The sequence below is a fragment of the Acomys russatus genome, chromosome 20 (assembly GCF_903995435.1).
Source record: "Acomys russatus chromosome 20, mAcoRus1.1, whole genome shotgun sequence".
NCBI lineage: Eukaryota > Metazoa > Chordata > Mammalia > Rodentia > Muridae > Acomys > Acomys russatus.
In genome coordinates, this window is record NC_067156.1 from 2947365 (window position 1) to 2974306 (window position 26942).

At 46.6% G+C, this 26942-nt stretch overlaps 1 protein-coding gene across 1 annotated transcript in view; it reads left to right on the forward strand.

Annotated features, from left to right (window-relative positions):
- Lama3 (laminin subunit alpha 3) overlaps positions 1–26942 on the forward strand; it is a 227444-nt gene that overhangs the window by 55091 nt on the left and 145411 nt on the right. Inside the window, exons 4-12 of the mRNA XM_051163755.1 lie at positions 417–535; positions 1544–1714; positions 3049–3140; positions 5122–5237; positions 7549–7667; positions 12789–12879; positions 13348–13479; positions 14657–14719; positions 23951–24085. Of these exons, the coding sequence (XP_051019712.1) occupies positions 417–535; positions 1544–1714; positions 3049–3140; positions 5122–5237; positions 7549–7667; positions 12789–12879; positions 13348–13479; positions 14657–14719; positions 23951–24085 (1038 nt within the window). The remainder of the gene's footprint in view (positions 1–416; positions 536–1543; positions 1715–3048; positions 3141–5121; positions 5238–7548; positions 7668–12788; positions 12880–13347; positions 13480–14656; positions 14720–23950; positions 24086–26942) is intronic.

Genomic DNA, 26942 nt, shown 5'->3' on the forward strand with positions numbered 1-26942 from the left:
GTGCTATAAGGGAACTTGCTCACATTCTTCCCCCTTCATGAGAAGGTAGGAAGGAATCCCATCTTTATGAACCCTGTACTCCAAGTTACTTATTTTGAACCTGTTGTCTTGGGTAATAAGGTATGTAAGCATCTCTGAACCACTTGATGAATCAAGGTGGCCAGCAATTTTGCTTACTTGAGACATAAAGTGTTAATAACATATCTTCAGTCATGGTTCCTGAAGGGCACTTGAACTGAAGCAGCCAGGTATTTCTTTTTTCATGAATTAAAGATGTCATCCTAAGCTCTCAGCTAGAAGTCCAAAAGAGTTCTTGGTTCTTCTCTTCTGTGTCTCTTAAGGAAACACAAGGGACCTGAAGCGATCTATGAGAAAACGATGCACTATTTGATAACGTTCAACCGTCTCCTTTCTAGATTCTAGGGGAGATTGTTTACACCAGTTTGGGCAAGAAGCAAATGTGGCCATCACCAGGGATGACCAGGTGCTCTGTGTCACGGAGTACTCACGTATCGTGCCTCTGGAAAATGGTGAGGTGAGTGCCTCTGAGAGGCCGGCACAGGAATGAGCTGGCTTGGAAGGTCTGCTGGGGCCCTGAGTTCTCCCCAGGAAGTTGGGGTTTGGGATCCAAGGCTCACAGACCTCAGAATTCTCCTGGGGATAGGTTTAGAATGTGGGTGGGTCACAGGTAACTGGTGATGATCCCTCCCCACCTCTTAACGCACTATTTCCAGTAAGACTAAGGAGATTGGGGGTGGGGGTCGGGGGGAGTGACAGTGCTGAGCCCACATGGATGTGAACAGAGGTGGGGACAGCCAGGGAAGAAATGGTGAAGCCATAGGAATATAAACAGACTTTCGAGTCCTCTCTCCTTAGGAGTATGAGGTCTTCCTCAAGTAGCTCTAACCAGGGCCCTCTAGCTGATATTCTAAGCCAATGAGGCTTGGAGCTCATCAGCTGAGGCATGAAAAGCCAAACTATTATGCTGGTTCACAGGGTCTCATTTACATGGGTGGTTCTCAACCTGTGGGTCCCGACCCCATTGGGGGTTTGAACAACTCCTAGTAGATGTTTATAGTTATAACAGTAGCAAAATTATAGCTATGAAGGAGGGACAAAAATAACTGTATGATTGAGGGTCACCACAACATGGGGAAGCGAATTAAAGGGCCTCAGCATTAGGAAGGTGAGAACCACTGCTTAATTGTCAGGTATTTCAACTTTGTTTCCTTGATGCAGCTTGACAGAATCACTTCCCTATGTTTATAAAGATGACAGTAGCTCTCCAGCATTTCATAGTATTTCCCCCTCCACAGCCACCTGATAGAACAGAGGTTTGATAATGAGACATCTTTTCCACAGAGATCAGGTTTGAGTGTAGAACCAAGAACCAGCAACTAGACGCTAGATGACATCAGCACATCTGGGGGCTCCTTTGAGAACCAGGTGCTTTGGGGGCCATGTGTTCCTTTTAGGTCTCATTGCTACATTTTGAGCAGAGAACACTCATCTGGTGTGTCCTTTTATTGCTGTTTGGTTTTAGGTGGTTGTATCCTTGATAAATGGTCGTCCAGGTGCAAAAAATTTTGCTTTCTCTGACACTCTGAGAGAGTTTACTAAGGCAACAAACATCCGCTTGCGATTTCTGCGAACCAACACCCTCCTTGGTCATCTGATCTCCAAGGCAGAGCGGGACCCCACTGTCACACGCCGGGTGAGTAGGGTGTCCTAAGCACCCAATTGGCTGCCTTAGTTTCCTTGCGTCATTGGTCAAATAAGTTAAATTCTTCTTGTACCTTTCCCAGTCACTGCTACTTAGGCAGAGGGGCGGTTCCTGTAAAAAATACATATGGCTATTTGAAGAAAATCAAACAGGCCTGGTGGTGTAGGCCTGTAATCCCAGCTGCTGGGGAAGCTGATGCAGGAGGATTGCAAATGAAAGGCCAGCTTGGACTGCAGAATGAGTTGAAAGAGCAGCCTGGGCAGTTTAGCTGTCAGTTTAGCTCAGTGGTAGGAAGAACCGTGGTAATCCCAATATGTAGTCAGTCTGACATCAGTGTAGATGGTGCAACTCTTTTACTCAGCAGTCTAGTGTGCATCAGCAGGTGAGGTCATGCCCACCACACAGCCACTCAGAGGACCAGGCTCCTTGTTTCTTGCAGTGTCTTAGAGCCATACTTTGTATCCCCTGCATCACTGCAGCAGAGGAAAGAGGAAACCCCCATGTTCCAAGCTATAGAAGTCATTCCCACCAAGAAAATCTGGTCCTGGCGTAGCCCCTCCTAGGAAAAAGAGGCCGAGAAATGTGCTCTAGTGCAGGAGAGCACATGGTGGCGAACACTGGTTCTCTGCACTCTGAGGGCTATCTAACTGAAGCATCTCCCATCCTCAGTTAAGATGGTACCCTCGCTTTTAGGGACAGAGACAGCCAGTAGAAGAGATGCCCAGCCCACAGGAAGCTAGAGAACCAGAGCCCTGTGGCTACTGCTAGAAGGGCTCAGGCCAAGGGCGGGCGAGGTCACCCAGAAGGCTGACTGGAAGATGCCCACTGTAGCCTCTGGAGTTTGGCATTTTATGTGGTTAGTAGCCTAGAGGTTGAGGTGGGCAGCCTGGAAGAGATGAGTCTGATCCATCTTTGTAAATATTTTCTCCCTTTCTATCCCTGGAGCGGTAGTTTGTGCATAGTAGGCACAAAATCATTTTGGCAAATACATATGCTCAGTGTGTAAACAAACTTAGAACACTCATGTCATACAGTGATTTTTTTCCCCATAGGTAATTTTCTTCCATGCATTTAAGGCATCTGATTATGTTAATGGACAAATTCTGAAGGGCTTTTAAAAAAGAAATTAAATTGATTGATGAATGCATTCATTTTGTAAGACAAGTTACAAGCAAACGTGGCTCCTATTTGCATTCAGATCGGCAAGGAGAAATGGCACAAGAGTGTAGAATAAAGGAAAAGCCTTTATGCGGGTCAGTGGTCAGTAAGAGAGCATCCGTGTTGCAGTTCTTGGAAGCTGACACATTCTGTTTTCTATCATGCAGTATTATTACAGTATAAAGGACATCAGCATTGGTGGGCGGTGTGTTTGCAATGGCCATGCTGACCAGTGCAATGCTGACAACGCTGAGAAACAGTAAGTATAGTGCAGAACTCAACGTACCTTGCTACGAATACGCCTAATTGTCTCAGTGGATATTTATATCCTCTTAAAGATTGTTAGGCTCTAGATCTCAAGAGGAATGTTTCAGAGTCCAAAAAAGATGGTGGTAGAATGTGTGTGTGTGTGTGTGTGTGTGTGTGTGTGTGTGTGTGTGTGTGTGTACTTCCCATCTGTCAGCCCTTCTTCTCCTTCCACAGACTACCAGTGGGTCCATGGCAGACATGACTAATGAATCATAGTGCCCTATACATAAAATGGAATGCTGCTACCAAAATTTTCAAACCCAAGACCATGCTGGACAGTTATTAATAATTTGTATCCACTGATTTTTGTATTTGCTTTTTTATGTTTAAAAAAGTTATTTTCATTTTATTATATGTATGAATGGTTTGCCTGGATATATGCCCATTGGCCAAGGAGGCCAGAGAAGGCATTGAATGGCTCAGAACTGGCGTTATAGACAGTTATGAGTCACCATGTGGATGCTGGGAGCTGAACCCAAGTCCTCTAGAAGGGTAGCCTTGCTGAACCATCTCTCCAGCCTCTGGTTTAGAATTTATTTAATTTGGGGTTTCTAACATGTTTGACAGTTCTACTTCAAGATGAGATGAGCACTAAAGGTGGGAAGGTACATTGTGGGTTGGCACACACACACATACACACTCATGTACATGCACACACACAATCACACACATGCACTGCATGCACACACACACATACACACATGCACACACACATACACATGGGCACACATATATGGACACATACTCGTGCACACATGCACACACACACATGCACAGACAGGAACACACATATGCAAACAGATACATACACATGCACACACACACACACACACTGCAGAATCTTTTACATGGTTGGCATTTAAGAGGTGTTGACTGGGTCGAGAAGCCTTCAGTCTTATTTAAGTTGTGCCAATACAGAAGAGTTTGGCGATGACAACCTGGTGCTACATACCGGAAAACCTGCATGTATGAACTATGCTCTGCTTGGTGAGGTGGCCTGGTGGCTTGATGGAGGGCACCCATGTTAGACAGCCAGTGACACTAGTTCTAGGCAGCATACAGTTCTAACCAAGAGTGGTGAGGTGATGATAGGTGTGAGCCATTTTGTGCCCAGTGTTGGTCAGTTACCATAACATAATGTGGTGGAGGAGAAAGGACTGGCATTTTGGGTCCGACTTTGGCTTGACCTTTGGCTCTCTTATGACCACTTGACCTTTAGCAAGTCTCTCACTATCTGGGCGTCTTAGTTGCACCATCTGTGCAATGGAGGTAGTGGGGGAGGGGCTGGCATGATGTATGCAAATTGCTTTGTTTTGGTAATTACTCAGTGAATGTGCTTCCATGGTTATGTATGTGTCATATATCATGTTTATATATGGGAACAGAAGTGTTTGGTTTGGTTTTGGTGCTGGGGATTGAACTCATGACTCTGTGCACGCTAGACTAGCAGGAACAACTGAACTAACAAGAACAATAAAGACTATGCTCTGGCGCTGGGGGTGTAGCTCAGTTGGTGCAGGGTGTATGTAACAGGCATAGAGTTCTGGGTTTGAGCTCTGGCATCACATAAACTCAGTACCGCATACACCGGGCATGTGGCTCACCCTGTGATCCCAGCACTTTGGGAGGTAGAAGCAGGAGGATTAGAAGTTCAAGGTCTTCCTCAGCTACATCGCGAGTTCAAGGTCAGCCTGCGATAAATGAGAACCAATCTCCAACAAAACAAAACTTCTAAATCAAACAACTTTTCAAGCTCAGGATGTTAAGGCAGGAAGATTGCTCTGAGTTGATAATCTACTACTACCAAACACTACCACAACCGCCAACATCACTGCCAGACACCACCATCACCACCGTCACCACCATCACTACCACCACCACTAACAACAACCCTTTTCAGTTACCAAAATATGCTTTGCCTTCCTGCTCAGGTTCCGATGTGAATGCCAGCACCACACCTGTGGGGAGACATGCAATCGCTGCTGTGCAGGCTACAATCAGAGGCGCTGGCAGCCCGCCGCGCAGGAGCAGCACAATGAGTGTGAAGGTGGGTGCTGGTGTGGAGCTGAGGAGTAGCCCTGTGCTCAGAGGAGAGAGCCCCTCCCTTTTCTACCTGAGGACTGATAGCAAGGGTGCCCTGGGGTCACAGAGAGGATGGAGTCGTGTTCGTTTTAGAGATTCAGTTCTGTTCACTGTAAGGTAGCCCCCGTCTTATCTTACGTACACGTTTCAGATCTCCAGTGGATGCTAAGATCCAGGTTAGTGGAGACCATGAGTTGCGCTGTATGTTCCCGTCCGCACGTGCTATGAGAAAGTTGAATTTACAGATTTGGCACAGTAACTAACAGAGTGTGATGACACCATATTGTGGTAAACTGGCTAGCATTTCCTTGTTTGCAGCTGAGAGCGTTTATTAGGTACAAAAAGGCTTGCATGAACCGGAGAAGCATTCGCTTGGACCCTGTGAGCTCATCTCATCACCAAGAGGAATCTAGGCGACTCTTGGGCTGGGCGCAAAGAGCCCTGAAAAGACAGCCTGCGCTTGGGCTGCACTGCCTGCACGACCCAGTTTGAAACACAAATAGTTTGCTTCTGTGACTCTCTACTTATTATCTGTAGACTGAAGGTGACTCAACTATGGAAAATGTAACCATGGATAAGGGAACCAGTGTAAAGTAAATATCTTTACTTAAGGGGAAAGTATCCTAAATTCAGTTATAAGAGGAAAAAAAGAATTGTTAAGTACATGCAAGATGCTTTCATAGTTGGATAGAGCTGAGTGTTTTAACATGCTGGTCTAGATTATTAGCATTTTTTAAAGTTCTGTGTTTTGGACCCAGGACCTCATGTATGCTAGATAAATGCTCTATTGCTGAGCCATATACGCATAATGGCATGCAGGCACAACAAAATTTAACCTCAGCCATGTCTTGAGGTGTCTGCTGCTGTCTTGAGATGAGAAAGGATGAGAGTGATGATTAAACACGGAGCATAGTGGGATGCCATTGTGAATTAGGTTGTGTGGAAGGTGGGAGAGACCGGAAGAAATGAGAAATAATGGAAAGCTGCTCTTAACCCACATGGGTATTAGGAAGTTAGGAAGAAACCGGGTGTGGTGGCGCACACCTTTAATCCCAGCACTTGGGAGGCAGAGGCAGGCGGATCGCTGTGAGTTCCAGGCCAGCCTGGTCTACAAAGTGAGTCCAGGACATCCACGGATGCACAGAGAAACCCTGTCTCAAAAAACAAAAGACAAACAAACAACAACAACAACAAACAAAAAAGAAAAAGAAAAAGAAAGAAAGTAAGGAAGAGATGGTTTTTGACACACAAGCCCCATCAGGGCTGCATTTGTTACTTTTCCTGTTGCTGTGATACAAATGGCAACAAAACCAACTTATGATGGAAGGCCCCTCCTTCTATTTTCACACTGATAACTGAGTTCTGTCCTGTCAGTTTCTGAGAAACATAAAAGCCCTGGCCTTACTGTGGAGCTACCATGGACATTTTAGCCAGACATCTTAGTGGCTGTGTTACGCGTGCTTTGACTGGTCAAAGTTAATTTCGTGTCCTGATCTTTTTGATTGATTCTTTCCCAATCATCATGAATTCTTTGGTATCACTCTCAGTGGCTTACAAGATTGTCATGGTAGGAATTGAAGTCAATACAACGAGGACTGAGTGAGTGCCACTGTGTGTGGGGGACCATGTTGCATCACAAACAAAACACATGCAGCCCTAGCTTCATAGGGTGTGTAGTCAGCCACATATGCCGTAACTTATCTATAATTAGACATTAACCTAATTCCTACTTTTCACCATTATACATAGTCCTGAGATTAAAAGTTTAGACCATTGGCTGAGAGTATAGAATTTGGAGTCAAACAAAGATGGGCCTGACTTCTGGCTCTCTTATGTGCTGTGTAGCTACAGAGCATCTTGTTACCTCCCTTTATCAGTTCTTCTATATATGATATGGGGATAAAGGCACCTACCTTAGAGATTGAATTAAATACAACAATGCACATAAACATATTTTATGATAAATAAAGAGACGGACAACTCTTAGAGTGGGAGTAGCAGTCTGTGCACGTGACTAATTGGCATTTTGAGTCATCATTGTTATAATTATATATCTTTGTAAAAATAGAAATCTTTCATTTACTATAATATAGAAGATATTATAAAGTATATAATAGTATATAATAGTCTTTGTGTAAAAAAAAAAATCCCTGTAATATTCCACAGAGTGTCCCCAGAACTTCAGAACAGACTTTTATTAGAAGCTACGGAGCAAAGATCCTGCCTGGGAGTTTAAATGTCACATGTTAGTTTGACCAAGAGTGCTTTTGTTCCAGCCTGCAACTGCCATGGGCATGCTGTGGACTGTTACTATGACCCAGAAGTGGAGCGACAGCAGGCAAGCTTGAACACCAAAGGCGTCTATGCAGGTGGCGGAGTCTGCATCAACTGTCAGGTGAGAGTCTTACCAACCTTGGGGTTGGCCCTGATACCATTTTCAGATAGCTTCCTGCGGGCAAACCAGTCCCCCATGTATATAAACGGGGAACAGGAGGAGGATGCAGAAACCAACAGACAGGGAGAGACAAACAGTTCTAAACAAATAGATTTTATGTGGAGAAGCTAAGCCTTCATCCCTGCTGAGATACATAAAATTGATTTGGTATTAAACATAGACATAAGGTAAAGGTAGGGCTGTAAAAAATTTAGAGAAAAAGTGCAGAATCCATGTGTGATCCAGAAGATAAGGAAAGTTCCTCGGGTCATAGAAAGCTGTAATCATAAAAAGTGAAGAAATCAGCTTTCATTGAGATTAAAAACTCCTGCTCACCAAAGACACCGAAGAAAACAAATGGGCAAGCCACAGACAGGGAGAGAATATTCATAAACTGTATGATTCTCAAATGGTCGACAACCACAACAAATAAAGAGGTCCTAAGCTCTTAAACGAAGACAGGCAAACCCCCAAAATACACAATACTAAAACAGCCTCTCACAAAGGTAAGTAGCAGAAGGGACTAGAAAGCTTATAGCCAAGGTAGTGAGAATTTTGGTTTCTTTAAAAACAAAGAAATGTCATAGGAATATGTTTTCATTTAAATCCCAGGTGTGGGGATCTGAGGCTGCTTCACAGCAGGTGACTATGATTTGCCTCATGCTCTGGCAGGGGCATGGTTTTGCCAGCTGCAGATAGTTTGTGCAAGTGCACGCACTGCGAGGTTTGAATTCTGGGAACTTTTCAGAGGATATGTAAATGCTAGGGCCCTGAGAGGCGGGGTCGCTGTTGTTGGCTGAACGGGGATTGGATGCTGTTAGTTGCTGCGCAAAGAAATGAAAACAAGAAGGAATTGGATATCCTGAAGGCAAAGATCCAACTTAACCCTGAGGAACTCAACACACCTAATCAGCAAAAAGTAGCCTAACAGTATCAATGGCCCCTCCCCCCTCTAACCTCCTATCTCTCCTACCTAGTGCTGGAGGTTTGGAAGGGTTGAGTAAGGCTTGAGGAGGGTGGTAGAAAAAACCCACAAAGTAGCCAAAAGTCCAGCTACATTAAGCTGCTTCACTCAGGAGGGAAATGCCAATCAAAACCCCAGAGGTATGCCTTCACCTTTCACCCACATGGCAGTTATTAAAAAGCCTAGCAACCAAATTTCAGGCATTAGTCTGACAGAAAGTAACATAACCTAAGCCAGCTCATGGGAATGTTATAATTTAATTATAAATGTTATATCATTCATAATAGAAAAGATGGACATTTTATAAATTGTGTGGGACAGTTGGTTCTTCATTTGGGGAAAAAATTAACGATGTATTTTATATCATGTACACAAGGGGGGGGGGCGGTGGAGTCTTGACTGATAAAGGAAGAGAAAAGAGGTTACAAGGCCAGTCAGCTTGGTAGTCGGTTTGGGATTTGTTGTTAAAGAACACATATCCTGTGGAAAATTCTACCCCCCTTTCCCCACCATGTAGTAATTGAGCTGTTTCCCACCATTTCTGCTCAGTACTCATAAGAGGGAAAGGATGAATTATCAGCCATCCTCTCAGAGCACAGACAGGGAGGTTGTCTCTAGGGATCTTCACATAGCATCTCAGTCAGTTTGCGCTGCTGTAACAAAACACCTGAAGCTGGGTAGCTCATAAAGAAGAAACTGTTACTTTCACACCATTCCGAGACCATGAAGTCTGACATCTAGATGCTAGCAGCGTCAGCTGTCTGGTGAGGCTCTGTCTTTACATGGTGGAAGGCAGAAGGATGAAAGGAGCAAATTCTGCAAAGCCTCCCTTCTAAGGCCCGTAATTCACTCATAAAAGACTAGCCTTCGTGACCTAATCACTCCTCAAAGCCACTGCCTCTTGCCTCTGGTACACTGACCCTCGTGCTCAAGCCTGAGCTTTGAAGGAAACGTAGTGTAACTGCAGCAGACAGCCATGACGACAGAAGCAGACCCTTGTTCTGAAGAAGAAGCAGCTACCGGAGGCAGATAGAGTTGTCATTGGTATTGATTCATTTTATTTCTTGGGGTTTCCCATTTTAGCTATTGGGTTAAGATGTGGGGTATTCAAAGAAGGGGTCCAGTTTTCTAGGCTGTGGCATTTGAGTAGAGACATCAGGACATAAGGGAACGAGACAGGCATTCACTGGGGGCATTGGAAAAACACAAGGACAAAGGCCTTACTAAGGAGCAAGAGTCCATGGGTAGCTCAGGGAGAACTGAGTCGGGAGAGGGGGCCAGATAATTTCAAAAAGGCACCAAAATCTAGTTCATGTGGAACATCTGTAAGGAAAACTCATTCTGGAGACTTTGGGGACAACAAAGTGGCTAATGAATGGACAGTCTCCATTTGCTTAAGATTCACAGAGATGGGAGCTAACCGGGTAGGTCCAGTCAGGGAACTGAGTGCAAGAGGCAAAGACTTAGTGTTTGCCCAAAGGTCAAAGGTCAAAGCATGCTGGAAAGCTCAATGTGGAGGATTCAGACCCCAGACAATCAAAGAAGAGCCTGGTTTCTAGTTGACTCCGTAAAAGGCCTCCCTGGAGCTGGGGCGATGGCTCAGTCACCCCAGTGCACAGTGTTGGCTGTGCAGGTATAAGGGCTTGGGTTTGAGCTGTGAAACTCATGTGAAAAAGGCAGGTACCAGCTGCCAAGATGGCTTAACGGCTGAAGGCACTTGTGACTCAGGCTTGAGGACACACACACACACACACACACACACACACCCTTCCTCTGGGTGTGTCGTAGGTGGGAGACAGGTATTTTGCCTGCAGAAGGTGCCATTGCACTTGCTCTTCTTGGGTCTCTGAGGTTCAATTTGATATTAAGTCTTGTCCAAGCACAACTCCAAACCCCACTCTTCTAGGCAGAATTGCTTCCTCCAGACGGCCACTGTAAACCTGAGAAGCCACCTTGACTCTGTGTCTTGACCTATCTGTGCTGGGTCCAGCCAGGACCCTGTTGTCCATAAATGCAATGGTATGAGCTGCCCTCGGACTGTGGGGAGCCTAGAAAAGCATCCAAAATAGACAGACATTATTCTGTTTGTAGTGTGCTGCTCTCTCCTGGTCTTTCACTGCTATTTAAGCATGAACTGAGGTAGAGAGGCAAGGCTGCCCACCGCAGAGGACAGTTCTAATGTCCTGCTTGAGCTGGATGGCTAGCCAAGATTAGGGGAGGTCCTCTGTGATAAGTCACAGTGGCAAGCGATAGGGTGGAAGGTTAGTTAACACGTGGTGGGTGGGCTCCAGCTGTTTCTTATTTGCTCCCAAGGCTCATGATGTGAATGTTATGCTGGAGACGTGGCCAGCATGGCTTCTGACCTCAGTGCTAAAGTGGATTCAGACTTTTAGCCGACAGGACAAGAGTGCTACAAACCAAAGGTCTGTGGTTAATAAAGTCCTGCAGGGGAAGGACACAGACTGGGCCTTTGTTCGCCGCGGCTTCTGTGCAGGTTCTGTAGGGATCATGTTGTATCCATTCCTGTTGATTTGCTTTTGCTCGCCCTTTCACTGTTGGCACTGTCCCAGTGCTTTCCCACATGAGAAGCAGACAGAACTGAGCTTGACCTATGATGTGCAGTTCCTGGAAACCAGTGATGTGTGCCGGGTAATTGATTTTGTGGCAATTACAAGGATTAGCCATGAGCTAGAAAAGGCCACCCAACTCCAAGCTCTACATACGCGCCTCATGCTCACATTGTCCATTCACACAATAAAAGTGCACTAAAAATGGTTTCCTGATGGAAACACAAAGTTAGAATGACTAGAACCAGAGATCTCTATGCGCTTTCCTTCCAAAATTGCACCAGGTGTTAATTCTTATGTGCCGCCTCATTCCTTGAGCTAAACCAGGTATGGCGATTATTCACACACTGGCTCCTCTGAGCTAAGCTATAGGGACTGGTCGGAAGCTATGGGGACATCGGGGAGTTTTTAAATTAATGTATTTGTTTATTCACTTCATATACCAACTGTAGCCCCCTCCCAATCCTCTCCTCCTAATCCTACACTTCCTCCCTCTTCCCCATCCTCCTCCCCTATTCCTCAGGTTGCACACACAGCAACACCTCAGTCTATCAAGTCATGTCAGGACTGAGCGCATCCTCTTCCCCTGTGGCTTGGCAATGCAGCCCGCCCACCAGGCGGTAGTGATCAGACTGTCAAGTTCATCGAAGCAGTTTTTGTTTGTAGCCAGCTTTTGTTACTTTGTGGGTTCTTTTTTCATCCACTTTTCTCCACCCCTTTTCTTTCTGTCTTTCAACTTTTTAACACAAGATATGAGAGAAAACAGTATAGAGAGGAAAGGGGGGCATTGCTGTTGTTAGACCACTTCCTGCTCGTTAAGGTTGTCAAGTTCCTTGAGGCGAGTTTGATTTTCACTGGCAGGATATCTAATGTCTTCTTGCTGTTTCTTTGCATATGACCACTTAACAAATAACACGCAATCACCAACCAGTAGCCCATCCATCAGGACTGTAGCATTTATGCAACCTCTGAAAAGTTCCCAGAATTTTAAAAGTCACACACTCACAGAAACTACTTGCAGCTGGCAAAAACACGCCCTTGCCAGAGCACAAGGCAAATCATAGTCACCTGCTGTGAAGCAGCCCCAGATCCCCACACCTGGGGTTAAAACGAAAACATATTCCCATGACATTTCTCTCTGTCTCTCTGTCTCTCTGTCTATATCTCTTCTAGCGCTTATGTCTCTCTCGCTCTCTCTGTCCTCTCTCTCTTCTCTCTCTCTCTCTCTCTCTCTCTCTCTCTCTCTCTCTCTCTCTCTCTCTCTCTCTCTCTCTCTCTCTGTGTGTGTGTGTGTGTGTGTTTAAAGAACTAAACTATAAAATTCTCACTATGTTTATTGGTACAGGGGCAAGCCCTGGCTGCCAGGTTGTTGAACCTTTCCTGACATCTCTTTCCTGTGTGTGTGGTGGGGACATCAGAGACGAGGAGAAGTCAGTGTACTGTGATTGGATGTTTTTAGAGACTTTGGAATTTTGACTTTATATGGCAGAATTATTGCTTAGGGCTTCTCTGGTACCCTTCTTTCTAAGTTTCTTTCTTTTTTTTCTCTAGCACAACACAGCGGGTGTGAACTGTGAAAAGTGTGCAAAGGGTTACTACCGTCCCTATGGAGTTCCAGCGGACGCACTCCATGGATGCATCCGTAAATCTCACGTCAATTTTGTGAATGTGATAAGCTGTGTGCCATAGGCTCAGGGACCAGCTGACAGTTTTCATTCCTCCACCTTCCTATGATCGGTTCAACTTCTTTCTAGCTGTGTTATCTCGGGCAACTCTGTACTTTCCCTGAGCCCCAGAATTCTTATATGTAAACCAGGAAAGGAGGTGAGACGCTATCAACAGTGCCTAGGCACCGAGCCGGTAATAAATGCTGCTTCTTCGGTTTTCTATTGGTTTTACATATCTCTATGACCTCCAAAAATTCAACATTGTCATAATTAGCATCAAAACAGTATAGGAACAAACCCACAAAGATTTAATGATAGTCATAGTGTTTAGCTGGAACTGAGTGCTTACTGTGCACAAGAGATTGTCTGAGAAGTGTGAGGGGAAGTGTGCTTTATGGCATACAGTGAAGGACTGGTCCTTTGGTGATTACTTTTCTTCTTAGCTTGCAGCTGTGATCCTGAACGTGCAGAAGACTGTGAACAGGGCTCAGGCCACTGTCACTGTAAGCCAAATTTCTCCGGAGACACCTGTGAGACGTGTGCAGATGGTTACTATAATTTCCCGTTTTGCTCGAGTAAGTATGCAGTGTTGAGCGTTGTGCCCACAGGCAGCCTTTATGTGTGACCAAGGGAGGCACGGAGTGTGCGTGTGGGGCTAGAAACAGGGCCAGGTAGGCTGTGTTTACATGAAAGTGTCTCCCTAAGTTGGGAAGAAAAACTTTAGAATTATATTTAGCTTGATGTTGTATCACAGACGTTGCCATTTTAATAGGTCAAAGGGCTCACATCCTGGGAAATTCAACTTGATAGCAATCCATGAGTGATTTAATAGACCTAATGTGTCATACTTTGTGATGGGTTGGGAGCAAGAAAGTGTATTTTTTCTTTTCTAGTGTACCAGAGGGCATGCTGTCAGGGCCCTCACCTCCTCCCCCTCCCCACTGCAATGATCTGAGTGAACATTTTAGCATCTTCATGAAGAAAATAATGCATGTAATATGTGTAATATGTATACAGACAGATACATAGATTGATAGATGGATGGATTGATAGATAGATACATATCTTTCTCACAAGAAGTGTAATGCATTTTGTCTTGGAAGAAGTGAAGACCTAGGACCTCAGGGCTCCGTGTTGCAGTACATATCGCTGTCCTAGAGTGTCAATTTAAGTAGCACCCACAGTCACTGTGGAGATGTTCCTACTTTGGATAATCAAATACATTTACAGGAAACAGTGTCTTAAGCCAGTGACATTGTTTCAGGACATTTTCCACTTAGAATTTGTGACTGTGGGATAGGACCTGAACCGAAGTTGCCCTTGCTTTTTTAGTGGAAAAAAAAAATAAGAATACACTTCAATATTTTTTAATATAATAGGCAAAATTCAGAGAAATACTTAAAAAAGTATTTTTAAAGCTATTTTTAATTTTAATTAAAAACATTAAAATTTATGTTTTTAAAACTATTTTATTCTATTCCTGTTTAGGCATCACTACTCTGAGTATAACTGTTATGATTTAGTGATTAAGAGCACAAAACGTGACCCATTTCTGTTTGCTAATCTGCGCAGCAGCCTGGCCTCAATCCTGAGGCATGTTGACCATGGAGAGCTCCAGGCCTTTCCGTCAATCAGTCTCTATGTGTCGGTTTCCACTGAGGGAGGGCCCTTCTCCCTGCTCAATGCAACTCAGTGTTTCAGGCTGCCATCTCCTTAATCTTTCCCTGTGTTTTGAAATAAATTATTTTATAGGAATTGCAGTCTCTCCTGTTTACACTCCGAGTCCAGAAGACCCAGTAGCTGGCAATATAAAAGGCAAGTAGCTTCTTTTGGTTTAATGTCAATGAAAATATTATGTTCTATTTCCTTCCTGGGCACACTGAAAAGTCAAGTGAAGTTCTGGAGTACTATGGGGGCTTTTGCAGACGTCTCCTGACTATCTTTTGAAAGGGCACGACCCAATTCAGGACACCGGATAGAGTTTGGATTACAGATATCTAGTTTGCTCAAAACCCTTCCATAGTAGCCTTGCTGTCCTTCTGGGCAACCTGTCCCACCCACAGGGACTGAGGTGATCCCAGGAGCCAGCAGGGCACGAGTATGAAAGAAACTGAGGGAGCTACTGCAAAGGTCCCTTCGCCAGGCCTGCTATGGTACCTGGGCTGCACACCCCTAGCCAGTATCACAAGATGTCGCCAGGGAGGCAGTGGCCTTAGCTGTACCCTGTGGAAAGCTACTTTCACAGTGTGGCCCCTGGGAAGACTGGGAGCACCACAGCTGGAAGCAGATGCCCTGGCTTGAGAGCAGCAGGTGTGTTTAGGAAGCATCCTTTGGGGTGGGGAAGTGAGTAGCAACTAGAGGCTTTGCTGCAGCACCTACATAATAATTGTTTGTTCCACCAGTTTCCCTGTTATCAAAAAAAAAAAAAAAAAAAAAAAAAAAAAAAAAAAAAACCACCAGTCTGGTTTCGAAAGACTTAATAGTGAATAGAGAAATCTTCCCACTACTCGAGCTTCTGCTCCTTTGAGGTTTATTGGGAAAGAACTCAAACAATAACATACATATTAAGACAATATATGTATGTGCGCGCACACACACACACACACACACACACACACACACACACACACACACACACACACCCCAAGTAAAATTATCTTTCCATTGTTGGCTTTCTTGCTGGACCAAGATGTTAGACAAAATGAATTTACAAGGAGAAAAGTGCATACTTTGTTAGCCCTGTTGCTTTGGGCAATATTGATACATAGTACTGCATGATGGAATGTGTGGGGGTGTGGGGGGGCGGGGGGGTGGGGGGCTGTTCCCTTCAGAGCAGCCAGGAAGCCAATAGAAAGAGGTTTTAACATCCTCTCCAAGGGCACACCCCAGTGACCTCAATTTGTTCAATTGTCTTGTGTCTTAAATGTCCCCCGACTTCTGAAGAGTCTCTATCCCACCCAAGGGTACCAGGGAGGCCTGATGCCCGGTGCCCATGCCATGGATGAGGAGTGGGAAGGGCATGTAGTGTGTGAGCATCAAAGCTCCTGTTCTGCATCTCGACAGGGATTCTCCAGTCATACAGTAACTCAGGCTCTCGGCTGCGGGCAGAGGGCTCTAGGGGAAAATATGTCAGAACATAACATTGGGGAAAGTGACAATCCAAACTAAAATTTGAAAATAAAATGGCAAGTCGAAATAGCCAGGCATGGGAAGGAGGAAGTAGGAGGCCTAGGCTATTCAGTAAACAAAGAGCCCAGAGGTGTGAGAGTGAGGTGAGGGGAAGGAAGAGCGGCCAAGGGCCATTGTCAGCTACTGTGAAAAACTTGGTATTTGATTTGAAGAAGATGGAGTTTTGCACAGAGAGACATTATTTGCAAGGATCCTTATGGGTGCTGTGCTGAGAACAAATTGCAGGGGGAGAGAGGGGTTGCAGGTACCCAGCGGGAGGCCACTGTGGTCATCCAGGAGGAAGTGATGGTGGCATCAGTGGCGGGAACCAGAGAAGGGCAGGTGGTGGCTGTCCTCCACAGAGAGAACCAGCCAGCCAGCCATGTAGGGCCATTCCTACAGGAGCAGACTGTGGGTGACTGCAGGATATTGGGGCTGCACACACAGAAAAGAGAAGATGCCCTTTATTGAAATGGGAAGGCTACTAACCAAATGAAGTCAGCATGAGTGAGGGTGGCACAGGTAGGGGCAACCGCGGACACTGCGGAAGAAGCCCGTACTCTGCTTGTTTCTCCTTGCTCTGGGAAATAAGCAAATGTGCTGAAGCAGACAGTAGGAAACATGAAGAGGGGTTGGTGTGGAGGAAGAAGAGTCTTTCAGGAGGCCTCACTGAAAGTCAGTTTTAATTGGCTCTATTTGCCTTCCTGCCTTAGTCCCGCCTTCTGTTGTACCTAATCTGGGCTCTTCTGACCAAGCACTGAGGGTATTGTTTATGCGCTGGGCATGTAGGCTGGAGGATGGTGGTTGCACTTGACTGTGTCTGTAATCCTCTTAGTGTGTGTGTGTGTGTGTGTGTGTGTGGAGGGGGGTCTGAGGCAAGATGCCCATAGCAAGAATAGACAGCCATTCCTTAAACATTAGTCAGTGGACTAGAATGGAACTTTGAGCTGTAGAGCCTTGGCAGTGCACAACTCCAATTTTCCCACAAGAATGTTTAGGTCTCTCATCCAACCTGTGTTTACAGTAATCCCTTTGTTATTCAACTTCTTCTTCTCTCCAAGGAGGCTTGTGGCAACCTCGGGAAAAGAGAGGTAATTGAACTTGGAGGGAAGTTCAGATGTCTGCTACAAAATGCCAGGGAAGCCTTGGAACGTGGCCTGGTGGAAAATAAGTGTTAGCACAGTTAAGTTGAAATTCAGTGATCCAGTGACCCACTGCAGCTTGCTAGCTTATTAATTGATTTTACTTACCTTTTATGTATATATGCCTGTATGAATCTGTGCACATGTGCATGTATATGTCTGCATGCACACCTGGAAGTTAGAGATTGACAAGTTGCTCTTTTCCTTATTTTGAGACAAGGTCTCTTCCCGAACCTGGAGCCTACCAATTAGGCCAGCCTGGCTGGCCAGCAAGTTGCCGGGATCCTCCTGGTTCCATCTCCCAGATTTGGGATGTAAGCATATGCTTCTGTACCTGGAATTTACATAGGTGCTGGGGTTCAGACTCAGGCTCCCATGCCTGTGCAGCATGCATGTTACTGGCTGACCTCCCAGCCCTATTAGTGCATTTTAAAAGCACTGGGTATGGGACCGAATTATTGACAGAGCTTATTAGAAGTGCAAATTTATAAGCTGCCTGCAGATGCAGAGCACAGGCTGGCCTCGCCCCTACCCGGGAGAATTCTAAAGGCCTGGAGAGGATTTGTGTTCTCATATATATATATGGCTCTTAACCAGACATGTGCTTTCCAGCTCCTTTGCTTAAACACACACACACATACACACACACACACACACACACACACACACTTCTGCCGATCACTCAGGATCTTAATGCAGATTTTCTGGGATGAAGTTTGTAGTTTGGAGAGCTGGCCTGACTCTGTGGATGCCACTTGCCAAGAAGTGCTGCCTCAGTCAGGAGAAATTCCTGTCTAGTGGCTGCCAAGCTTTGCTGTGAGGGGATCAGATAGGAAAGACTTCTGTCGCATGTCCTCAACGGCTACTTTGAAGGGGACCACAAATAATATGCAAATGAAGGTACTTGGCTATGTTCCAGTTAAATTTATTTTTCTAACAGGGGCATAGCTGTCCCTCATACACATTTTCTGATCCTTGGGACCACACCAGGATCTCTGAATGTGCAATTCTTTACCCAAGCAAAAGTATGTTACTAGAGACTTGTATCAGCAGCCAAGATTGAGACAACTAGTCTAGAAAATCAACCCTTTGTGTCCATGGGTGCTGCTTGTCTCATTTGCAGACGTATGGACTATCAAAAATATATTTTTAAAAAAATCCATCTTCAGGGATGTCTCAATGGGTAAAGTGTTTGCCGTGCAATCAGGAACATCTGCAGTTTGACCCTCAGACGCTGTGCAGAGCTGGGCACAGCAGCACAGTCTCGGTGCTCCTACAGTGAGACAGGAGGTGGGGGACAGGAGAATTCCAAGCTCACGGGTCAGCTTGGTATATGCAGAGCAGAAGAGACTCTTTCCCAAAGCAGGTAGAAGGCAAGGACCAAGCCGTGAGGGGTCCTGTGAGCTCCATAAGGTGGCACGCATATACCACCCCACACGACATGCATACACAGTATATGCGCAACTTCTCCCACAAATGCTATAAAAATGCATTTATAGTGTACGTGTAGAATTCTTGTCATTAGTTTTAATGCCGCATAGAAGCATATTGCTTCAGGTATTATAAGCAGTCTTGCTGTGGTTTAAAGTATACAGAAATGCACACATAGGTTATAAAGGCTGCATCTACTGTGTCATTTGAGCTGAGGAACTTGAGCTTCAGGGGACTTTATCCACAGGGGTGAGGGAACCACCATCATTACTAGGGAAAGACTGCACTTACTAATGCCTCCAGACACCGAAGAGTAGATTAGTCAGGCTACACAGATGACTACTTTTAGGCTTCTCTGGGGTTTTCCAGATGGGAGCCCAGTTTTATCCTCTTGAGCATTATTACCAGGAAGCAATAGACACTAGGAAGTCACAGCCACAACTCTAAGGGATCCTTTAGAAGTAGTGGCGGGAAGTCTATTACTCCTTGGAGTGTGTGCTCACGGACGCTAGACTGCAGGTGTGTGAGTACCTCTAGTCCTCCAAACTCAAAGTGCAGAAAGGGAAAGCCAACAGCATGCAAAGCCCCCGTGTCTACCTTATCAGGGAAGCTGAGGCTATCTGGCTGAATCTACAGAGCAGCTCATTGGCCTGCAGATGGCCCCAGCCCTGTTATATTACTGGGAGGAGCATTGCTGCAAAGATTATGGAAAGGTTTACAATCTCCCACCCAATTTGTAAGGAAGAGCTGCTTGCAATTGTCAGCATCCACTGAGGACAGTTGCTGGGGTTAGCAGATATGTTAAACTGGGAATACCCCAAAGCACATGGGCTACATGCTTTCCTTGGGGTGCCCCTCCCCAGGCTGGGCGTTTCACCTGACAGGTGGGCTGCGACCATCACTGAAGGCTTGGAGACTTGGCAGATGTGGCTTAGAAGTAGACGAATGGATTATGATAGCTTCATCTGGAGGCTCTGCTGATAAAAGCAGAATGGAAGGAATGCCGTTTCCTGAGGGGAATTGCAGGCTGGACTCTGGAGCACAGCCTTCATTCAGCCAGCCTTGATGAAGTGCTGCCCGGCACTGAGTGAGCACTGCCCTGGACCGAGTGAGCACTGCCCCGCACTGAGTGAGCACTGCCCCACACTGAGTGAGCACTGCCCCGCACTGAGTGAGCACTACCCAATACACAATCTCTGCTCCTGGGCGCTCCCAGGCCACAGAAGACATGGACTGGTGGACAGTTAGAAGAGCAGGAGCTAGGATCCATGAATGAGGAGAACCCAGAGCAATGGGAACCAGGGGAAGTCAACTCTGCAGCCGGGTGGATGGGAGGAAGGAAGACAGGGAGAGGGGAGCAGGGAAGCAGACATTTAAAGAACAATTAGCTAAGCAGAGGAGCAAAGAAGAGGCACGGGGGTTAGGAGAGGGGACTGCAGGAAGGCCACTGGGCTGGACTGTGGAGGAGGAGGACATTCAGAGGGAGGACTCTGATAGGATGAGAAAGATCCGATTGGATGGGTTCAAACAGGCAGGTTTGCGGTCCACAGCTAGGCCTTGTGGAAGGGCACCATCACCACTGGCAAACACAGTAGATCTGCAGATGTATGAAAATAGTCTCACAGCAGGTGACAAGAAAACATCTTGAGGGTGCTTTGCCCCCCACCCCACCTCCCTAATTTGTATGAAGTGTCATGTGGCCTCCTGTGGTCTGGAATATTTGAAAAAGAAAAACCTTCTCTGTCACAAGTGTGAAGGACTTTGGGTTGTGTCCTGAGGAATTGTATCACCATCAAGGGACTTAACCCTGGGAAGTAATTTGAAATGTAGACAGTCTGGCACCAGCGTGGGATGAATTTGGAAGGGTGAGATGGGGTGCAGAGCCTTTGAGGTGGCTCTGTGTGTAAAGGCACTTGGCTGCCAGGCCTGATGACATGAGCTTGCTCTCTGGATCCCACATGGCAGAAGAGAAGTGGTTCTCATAAATTGTCCTCTGACCTCCACACGTGTACCATGGTTCACATATGCTTGCAAACCCTCACACACAAATAACAATAAGACAGAATACAGATGGCTCCTGGGGCCCCCAAAATAAGACAAAGAAGGATGAGGTTCTGAACTTTAAACTCTAGTAAGAGAAGAGGATTCAAGGGACTGTTCTGAGAGGAAATGACTCTGACCTAGTAATGAGATGGGGATTTTTTTTTTCCTGTTTCGGTTGTAAATTTGGGATTCACTGAACTTGGATGCTAGGGGAATTCCAAGTTCCTCACAGACTCTAATGCCTACTTTAACCTCAAGGTTGCAATTCACAGGGACCTTTCCTGTGACCTAAACCACCTGCAGATCTGTGTCCTTGGGGTCTTATGTGACTCCAGGAAGAAGCTGACAAGTTGGTATTCATCCCAGCTCAGCTCCAAGCTCCCCTTGTCATGAATGTGCCTTTGGTCACTTCTGCAGAGGAAGAAAGTCTTGGTTGCATCCTAAGAGGCTAAACCTCAGAGTTAGACCAACACAGGAAGACTAGCAGGCATATATTTACATGTGTACACAGCCAGTTCAGGAAAGACAATGAAGGTCCAGTGAAACTGTCAGGTCCCCAAATTTCCAGAGATGCTGCACAGTAGATTGTGGTGATGTGACCAGGCAGGGAACTATGAGGCATGGCTGGCGGTTAGGAACACCGCCAGGGGACATAGAGGGAGGCAGGAGTTGCTTCCACAGGTTGATTTCAGTCCATGTCCAGTCTCTGGCCTTGACAATATGCTGTTCTTGGTTCGGAAGGGTTGCCTCTTTCCTGGGAAGCTGTCCAGCCAGTGCAGTGAGTTGAGGAGGATACTCCTTCCTAGAACTGTTTGTCTGGCACCTTTGGCTCAAAATAATCAGTGTCCCAAAGTGGCGTCATGTACCATTCCATGTCTACAGGGAATGAGTTTAAAAAACCCAATTCCTTAGGCACCAAAGTCTGCAATGCATATGCCTTATATAAAATAGCATAGTGCTCATGTGATCTATATACACCCTTCCATGTACTTTAAATCACTTCCACATTACGAAAAATACCTAAAGCAAATACTATTTAAGTTCTTACATTGTATCATTTAGGGCAGCAGTTCTCAATCTGTGGGCTGCAGACCCCTTTGGGCATGGAGCAACCCCTTCCTTGGGGTGGCCTAAGACCACTGGACATAGATATTTACATTATGAATCATAACAGTAGAAAAAGTATAGTTATTAGTAGCAACAAAAATAATTTTATTGTTGGGTGTCACCACAACATGAGGAACTGTATTAAAGGGTCGCAGCATGAGGAAGCTTGAGAGCCACTGATTGGGAGAATAGTGGTAAAATAAAGTCTGAACATGTTCACCACAGACACAATTGTTTGCAGAATGGTTTCACTCTGTGGTTGGTAGAGTCTGAAGGTATGGAGATTGCTGCTACAGAGAGCCAGCTCTGTAAGAAAGGCATGCTCTGAACTCCTTCACTTGGAAAGCTCTTTTTGTCAAATTAAGCAACTGTCAGATTTAAGTATGAACAGTCAGGGGTCATGGAAATACTGTAATGTTGTTCTGGTTCCCCTCATATGTTATTCTTAATTATTACATTAGAAAAAAATGAGTCTACAAATTTGTCATTAACGTTTTACCTGAAAGGTTAAGGGTTTATAGCAAGGGGGAAGAAGAAAGATGTAGAAACTCTTAAGATCATAATCTAGTCTCAACCCTTGTAGAGAATTTTTCCAACACTCCTGGGTCCTTCCTTCTTGAGTAGAGGGACTAGGGAATCTCTGGGGCCCCTCCAGGCAGCCAGTGCAGCCATGTAGCCGTGCAGCCAGGCAGCCAGTGCAGCCATGCAGCCAGTGCAGCCAGTGTAGCCAGGCAGCCAGTGCAGCCAGGCAGTGCATCCAGGTAGCCAGTGCAGCCAGTGCAGCCATGCAGCCAGTGCAGCCAGGCAGTGCAGCCAGGCAGCCAGTGCAGCCAGGCAGCTAGTGCAGCTCATGCAGCCAGTGAAGCCGTGCAACCAGTGCACCCATGCAGCCAGTGCAGCCTGTGCAGCCAGCCAGTGCAGCCAGCCAGTGCAGCCAGTGCAGCCAGTGCAGCCTGCAGACTGCAAACGTCTGCTGCATGCAAGTAGTTTGAATGTCTATTTTAATCAAGAATAGACCCTGATACTTGCTCCCAAATTTGTCTTCAGTTTGCATTTTTAGTATAATAAAATTAATGTTTTTGTTTCTTTTTAAATCAGGCAGACTTGTCATGCATACTGACTGTCTTCCTGATCCCATACAATTCAACACAAAACCTTCTAATGCCCAAGGACAAGGATGGTGGAAGTTTGGGGAGAGAGGGAGGAAAGGGGAGCCAGAGCCCTTGATTCCTTTTGGTCTGGGTTCATGTTCTAGGCTTAGGGTCCCCTTCATGCCCTGACCCCAGAGCAGGTGGTGCTTTCATGTTTGCCTGTAGGCCTCCCCTCCCCCCATGCTCAGCACACACACACATACACACACACATGCAGGGGCACACACATACACACACATACACACACACAGAGGCACACACACACACACACACACACATGCAGGGGCACACACACATACACTACCAGTTTGCCCACAGGCCAATCTGACAGGAACTTTCTCAATTGATGTTCACTCTTCCCAAATGATTCTATCTTGTATCAAGTTGACATGAAAGAAGCCAGCAGGATGTCTATAGTCTGAGCCATAGTGACATGGGAGGCAGAGGCATTCAGATCTGTGGCGCTTCCTAGCCAGTGAGTTTAGCCTGCTTGGTGAAGTTCTCGATTAGTGAGAGAGACTGTCTCAAACAAAAGGTGAAGGCATCTGTGCATGCACACACACACATGTACCCCCACACAGCATGCACACACACACATATGGACACATGTACACAGCATACATGCACACAGCACACACACATGTACACAGAATACACATGTACCTGCACACACGTATACAGCACACACATACACAGCATATATACACACATACCCCCACTCAGCACACACACACATGTACACAACACACATTTCCACACATCACACACACATATCCCCACACAATAGACATGTACACATACACGGCACATGCGCACACACATACACACAGCACAGAAACCCATGCCCACCCTGAGATGTTTAGAGACAATACCTTTGCCCTTCCCAAATCTTCATTTTATTTCCCCTTACAGCATTGTGTTAAGGGTTAAGAAGTGTGACCAGCCATAGGTGTTTCACCGTCTACATGGGCACACAGCCCTTTTGACAGTCTTTTTCTTTGTAGGGTGTGACTGTAACTTGGAAGGTGTTCTCCCAGAAATATGTGATGATCGAGGCAGCTGCCTGTGCCGCCCTGGGGTTGAGGGTCCCCAATGTGACTCCTGCCGTGCGGGCTCCTATTCATTTCCAATATGCCAAGGTAAGAGGCTGGAGATGCAGAGACGCTGTGTGGGGGTCTCCTTGCTGGGCTCCTCCTGAGGACGCCCAGACACCCTTTCTCGCAGAGCAGCACAGCCCGTGCTTTACCCAGATCCCACCTTCTACACAGATGTGACCCTGTCCTCTGAGACGCTTCTCGCGCTTTCCCCACTCTGTCCCCCCCCCTCCCCCGTCTCTGGCAGCTGGGTGCCTGGGCTGTACAGCTGGCACGCTGGGCTCAAGTCCCAGCTCAGAAGAGGCAGCTGTGTCCCGAGTATAGAACCTGCCAGGTGGACAGAAGGAGACAGGGATGGCAGGGCGCCACCAGGCTGGGGGCTCAGCAGTGCCAGTATGGTGCTGAAATCCTGGAGGGTTCCTGGGGGACCCACTGGCCATGGTCCACACCGGAAGCATGAAGAAGCAGATTTCTAGTGTCAGCGAAGGACTCAGTGGCCGCAGCAACCTGAGAGATGAACCTCGCAGAGAGAATGAAGTTCGAGCTGGCAGAGCCACAAAGCTTCCCCTTCTCCATACCCTGCTATGTGAGCTGCTACCAAAAGGCACAACCCACATTTAGAGTGGGTCTTTATATACTGATTAAGACAACCACAACAATCCCTCACAGGCACGCACAGTTCCCTGTACTCTGTCAGGAGGGTCAGAGTGCACTTACTTGTGAAGCCTCTGGTACTGAGGAGAGAGTAACTCAGATGTTAGTAGTATTCTTCCATTCTGCTTCCTCCCGCCTCTCCCTCTATATCAGTTAAAGAGCCTGTAATCCTGGTCACACTTTGCTGCCCTGTTTGTTTATATGTCTGCATCCCATGCTTCAGACAGCTCCTTTTCTTCCTGCCCCCGGCGCCACTGCCCCCTCCCCCCATGTTCTGCTCACGGACCTTTCTCACTTGCTGTCATTTCTCAGCCTTCATCTCTCTTGGCCACAGAAGGGCCCAGCTGTTCGTTCCTAGTTACTGGGCCTCCTACCAGGCAGCTAGGAGGATAGGACGAGGGAGAAGGTGACCCTTTCTCTGTCTACCTTGACCTCAAGCAGAGCTGCTCTGCCAGACTGGGACCATGAGCAATTCCCGCGGGAGCACAGCTGTGCCTGTCTGAATATGTCCAACTGCGTCAGTGCCTTGGTGTGGCAACTTTGCCCCCCTGCGTCCCCCGCCCCCACACCTGTACTCAATACCTGTTTGTGGGAAAGACTCCCCAGTGCTGAAGCTTTAGCGCACACGTTCCAGGCTGCTCGCTTTGTCAATTTGTTGCTTTAGGTATCCATAAGCGAGGAGCTGGTGGGAGGAAGGTGGGAGGCAAGGCTTCCATTACAGACCTGCAGCAGGGTTCAAACCTCCAGGGACTTGTGTGTGGTGTGGGTGAGGATGTCAGCTGTTCTGCTGCACCTGAGACGAGAGCGAAAGGGCCATGTGAGCGCGGACCGAAACCACAGTCCACAGAAACCTTTCTTCCCTCCTTTTGCGTTGACTTGAGCATTTCGTCTCAGCAACAGAAAACTGACTAGCACGTCTTTGCCTACTTAGAAATCAGGCTGGTAGATAAGGAATGCCTGCAGTTAGTCAATAAATGGGCTTGGGCCTTTGTTCCACTGAGGCCACTTGAGTGGCCACATCATCGGCAGCAATTGTATGCAAGGCCATCAGTATCAGGCGCGAACAGAGAGAGAAGGGGCTGAGGCAGTGAAGCTGTTTTATCCGGTGCTCTCCTTCAAGCATTGGGACAGGTCTATGATGAAAAGTGTCTGTAGCCATCTTTGTTCCCAACTCTCTTCCTTCAATTGCATCTTAGGTGTGAACTCCTGGAGTAAGCAGAGACAGAGTCTGTCAGTTACTTCTCTGGATAGTCCACTGGAGTGTGTGGTATTCCCACTTAGTTTCCATCTTTTCAGCAAAAGCAAAATATTTGGTGGCTGAAACTATCTCCTCCTCCCCTGTCTGTGCAGCTTTTGTCTCTTCTGGAAAATCAAAAGGCATACCCGCAAAGATTTACACATACACACACACACACACACACACACACAAAATCTGTCCCATAGCCATGGGATTCTGGTGCTCTGCTTGGTCAAACCTGACTTCCCACACCCATGGAGGCAGGAGGAGCACACATACATCCGAGCCTCCAGGATGGAGCCAGGAGGGCAGACCCCTGAACAAAATCAGGGTACCAATGTCCAGGGCAAGGTCCTCAGCTCCCTGAGGACCCGTCATCCTTCCTGCTCTGATTTAACGGTAGCATTTTCTTCTTAAAAAGCAGGCACCTCACCTGACTGGCAGCTGTTCGTTCAATAGCAGGCCATATGATAATGCTGCTCCTCCCTGTTTTAAATGGTTGGAGTCGGAGTTTATTCACACATAATAACAATTTATTGTCTTGTGCATAATTTTTATCGCAGTGTGTTGGGACCACTACTTCCAAGGCAGTTGTTCTCAACCTGTGGGTCGTGACCCCTTTCCGGGGGGGGGGGGCAGGAGGGCGGGGTCAAATGACCTTTCACAGGGGTTGCTTAGGACCATGAGAAAACACAGATATTTATAGTACAATTTATAACAGTAACAAAATTGCAATTAAGAGGTAGCAACAAAATAATTTAATGATTGGGAGTCGCCATAGCATGAGGAACTGTATTAAATTGTCCCAGCGTTAGGAAGGTCAGGGACCACTGCTCTAAGGTCTTCCAAAGGCTTTGGAGCTCACTGGAAGTACCCAAATGACAAGGTTGCTTTGGGTGACGGGGCTAGTGGGACACTAGCAGACTGGTCCCTGCTGTGCCAGTTTGCTGTCAGCCTCTGGTGGCCCCTGTCTGGGTTCCAAGTCGAAGGGAGAGGCTTACAAGGCAGAGG